Source organism: Camelina sativa, chromosome 11, assembly GCF_000633955.1.
Source record: "Camelina sativa cultivar DH55 chromosome 11, Cs, whole genome shotgun sequence".
Classification (NCBI taxonomy): domain Eukaryota; kingdom Viridiplantae; phylum Streptophyta; class Magnoliopsida; order Brassicales; family Brassicaceae; genus Camelina; species Camelina sativa.
Genome location: NC_025695.1, coordinates 30,458,520 through 30,462,578, shown reverse-complemented (window position 1 = coordinate 30,462,578; position 4,059 = coordinate 30,458,520). Strand labels below are relative to the sequence as shown.

Here is a 4,059-nt window from a genome sequence, read left to right as displayed (position 1 = left end):
TCATCTATCACTACAAAAAAAAGGTCAGTTTGTATCATTTATTTTGAATATTTGCATTACTTATAATTGATGCAAAAGAATTTTTCATTTAAATGATATAAAATGGGGTGATGCAAATAATTGATGCAATTATCTATAATATTTGCATCGTTTGTTTTAAATGATGTTAATTTTGTGTCAATTACAAAATATGATGCTAGTATTTGTAACGTTTTAACAAATGATGTTATTTTTTCCATCATTTCTATATAATTGATATTAAAATTAGTGTCGATTTTCAGAACTGATTTCAATATTTGTATCATGTATAGCAAATGACTTAAATAAGTGTATCATTTACAATAACTGATTGGAAACATAGTATCACTTTTACATAAATTATGTTATTTTTATGTCAGTTTTTATTAATAATTCTGGCTATAGCATCACTTTTAAAAATTGATGCGAAAATTATATTTTTAGTCATTTTTTGGTATTAATTAAAAAACATATTTTGAAATAATTTCACATCATTTGTAAAGTGAAGCAAAAATACTCACGTGTTTTATCATATTTAGTTATTATCAGTATTTTAAAATCTAAAAACATAATTAATTAAAAACGAAAAAGCATTTCTAAATTTAATTTAAAGAAATCTGAGAATGATTTACAAAATTAGTCCATAATAAACGAGCAAATTAAATACATAAAACATAAATAAATAAAAGTTGCAGGCTAAAATGTTGTGACAAACAGATGTTGATCATCGTACGTAGATGATGATGACTAGCATTTGGTTGAATGCTTAAGCATCTAGCGTTTATCATTGGCACCATCATCCAATTCCTGGAAAAAAGCATTCAATCCATTAGTTTATTATCTAAATATCTGATATCAAAGAGAGTAATATGCAAATAAATTACCCGAGGATTCGGTGGATTTGGAATGTTTACAAAGGCTGGATTTGGTATGTTCGCAAAAGCTGTTGCAAAATTTACAGCCCATGCAGTTGCCTGAATATTCAACGTAAAACATTAGTTTTATATATCTAATTTATACTAATGCAAATAAACTTACAAAACTATTGTTATATATTAATACCTGTTCGCCAGTTGAATTACCAAGTATTTGTCCAACGAATGTAGACATTGCCTTAACCTGATCTGCTAAAACTTTCAATTGTGTCCTCAGCTGGGTAACTGTTTCAGAATTCTCTATCTCTTGTGTAGTTGCAGCCGTCGAGTGTCTCACTAATTTTGAAGGTGTGGGTCCACGGCCAACACAACGAACTCGTCCTGAAGACTCTGGACCAAACACTTGAGCATATTCATCATCCAATCTAGCAGTAACATTGCTCGGGACTTGCGGATTTTGCTCCATCAACGTGGTAAGTGCTTCCTTTATAAATGATACAAGGAAAAATCCAACAGACTAAAACAACGCACCTCCAGCTTTTTTCTTAAAAGTTCACTTCGAAAAAGTATTGATCAAAATTCAAAGTGACTATAATAAAACTAGCCGCGCGTATTTTCGCCTCCTCAGACACAAAGGTTCCATCAGGTTTCTTGCGAGTCTCAATGAAAAATTCGGCTCGACATGGTGTTTTTCCGATCTTGACTTTCTGCAGTAAAGAGACATGCATAAACAATGTACAAAATCAATATAATAAAATAGGTTTATATCATGACTAAGTTACTCACAATCTCATTTCTTTTTCTTGAAAAACTCTTTCTTCCACATAAGTGAGGCATGGTATTGTTTTTTTGGCTCCTTGTATTCCGCTCTTGCATTTTCTGAAATCTCATACATTAAATAAAAGAATTACTTGCATTTGATATAGACATAGAAGTACATATAAATATCTATCGAATAAACTATACCTTCCACTTTTCAGTGAACCTCTTGTGAACGAAATGAGACCATTGATTTTCAGGAATTTTCTCGGGTCGATTCCTCAACGTTTCAATCAGATTACTTTTTTTGTGTTCTTTCCAAAGACGTAATTTGACATCCTTGCATCGACTACCTAGTGCACTCATTACATATGCTTTTCTCCTCATAGGATCATCAAATTTGAATTTGGACTGAAATGACATAACATGAAACGAGACATCAACCAAAATTTAGTATTAAAACATCGCATGATTTTAAAAAGTTATAGATAAATTAGATGCTCGATGTTTACCTGAACTAATTCCCATGCTTTTTCTTTTATATTAGAACTAACCAACCTCCAATCGGCGTAGTCAATGGGTAGCAATCGCACATAAGTGCTTAATTGACCTAACCATGATCCAAGTAAACCTCCTGAATCTCCAATTGGTTGACTTGTATCTACATCGAAATGCACAATAACTTGATTGTCTTGCAATTTCCAGACATCTCCAGATGTTATCAGTTTGCCTTCTATATTTCCATCCGTATCTTGTTGATGAACACATATATATTTGAAACCAAATTGGACTTAGTCTATAATAAACCAAATTAACATATAAGACATTTTATTAATCTTAACAACGGTTTTGATTCGAAATGAAAGCTATGAACGAAAACAATTTAAAGGAAAGCAATCCTAACAACTGTTTTGATTTAAGATGAAAGCAATCAAATCGATTTAAAATGCAGGTCAAGGCTAGTGCAACAGTTTAAACGAAAAGAATTATTTAATGAAATTAAAGTAATCAACTTTAAATATTACCAATGACTTCTATTTTCCATTTGTAGCTTTTACATTCTGGAGCAAGTGGAGGAGGCATGTTGTAATCAGTTTCCAGCTGTGGTAAATCATCAGGTGGTTGTGTCTCTGAATCCACGAAATCCATGATCGATCCTAAACTAGGTTAAAAAATAGAAAAGAAAACAAGTTAGCACTAGAGAAACCGATTTGCAGAATATGTAAATATTAGATTTACAAAACCAGTTAACGTCACCTTCAGATTCTCTTAGATTGCCCAGCAGTTTCTCATACTGAGATTTATTTAGTTGTAGATACTTTATAGGAAAATAATAATTTATTCCCGCGTGGGCTAAAATTAGGCGGGATCTGAAACCAAATGGATATATTATTAAGAAGTTTTGTTTTTGTGTGAGAGACAAATAAATAAAAATTCACAAAATTTAGAACGTGTGTAAGAGTTTTTGTTGTAAACTACCTAAAAGATAATCTCACACAAAAGAAAAAATAATTAGCTCACAAAACTAAGGGGAAAAAACTAGTTAATGAATAAGATTGCTTCGAATATTTATGTCACTAGATTATATTGTTTTACTGCGATTTTGTTTAGCTAGATTTTTCTAGATCATAGTACGTTGTTAACCTCGACAAAGCATTTTTTTACGTACCTCGACAAAGAAACACAAAAAGTCATACTGATAGTTTTTTTTTTGTTTTTGGAGAAAAAGTCATATCTATTAATAGATATGATTAATGAATAAACAAATTTTCAAATACAGTATATGTATTTATTTTTTTAAAAATTATTGTTGGAAATTAAACCAAAGAAACAATTTTTTTGGTGCGCCTCTAAAGTATTTAAGAACCATAACAAACGTACGTAAGCCTCTCAGGTGGCTGAAAATCAAATAACTTAGATAATCTGGATTTGGACGTCCTTAACTAGACAAATCTAGAAATTCTTAAAAAGTTTGTTATTGAACAATGGTTTGTACGTAACGGTGATACCTTAGCTAGCACTCGTCATCCGAGGAAGACGGCGCATCGTCTTCTAAAGTTGATGGGTCAGCTGGAGCTAGTGGTTCACTGGTGACATCATTTTCGTCAAGATCATGCTCCTCCAAAATAAAAGGAAAGCTGAGACTAGTATCGCTTAAATCCCCGTCAGAATGGTACTGGCGCGGGTCTTTCTCTTTGGTCAGTTTCTCTTTCTATGGTCAGTTTCTCTTTCTATGGTCCGGAATTTTAAACCATTGATATTGTAACCAGTATAACCTTTTCAGATGGACCCAAAGCTAAGCATCGTAAATCATCAGTTATCTCGTCAAACTCATTTACCTCTACTTTATGTTTGATCCATTCTGCAAAATTAAGATGCATTTCTCTGTCAATGTCAATAGCACGAT

At 31.8% G+C, this 4,059-nt stretch overlaps 1 protein-coding gene across 1 annotated transcript; it reads right to left on the bottom strand.

The window, feature by feature from the left end:
* LOC104724705 lies at positions 712-2,853 on the bottom strand. The gene is made up of 8 exons (XM_010443253.2): positions 2,678-2,853; positions 2,165-2,403; positions 1,860-2,063; positions 1,680-1,772; positions 1,499-1,600; positions 1,081-1,377; positions 903-992; positions 712-825 (listed from the first exon to the last, which is right to left on the bottom strand). The coding sequence occupies exons 1-8, from the start codon at positions 2,799-2,801 to the stop codon at positions 793-795; spliced, it is 1,182 nt and encodes a 393-aa protein (XP_010441555.1). The 5' UTR covers positions 2,802-2,853; the 3' UTR covers positions 712-792.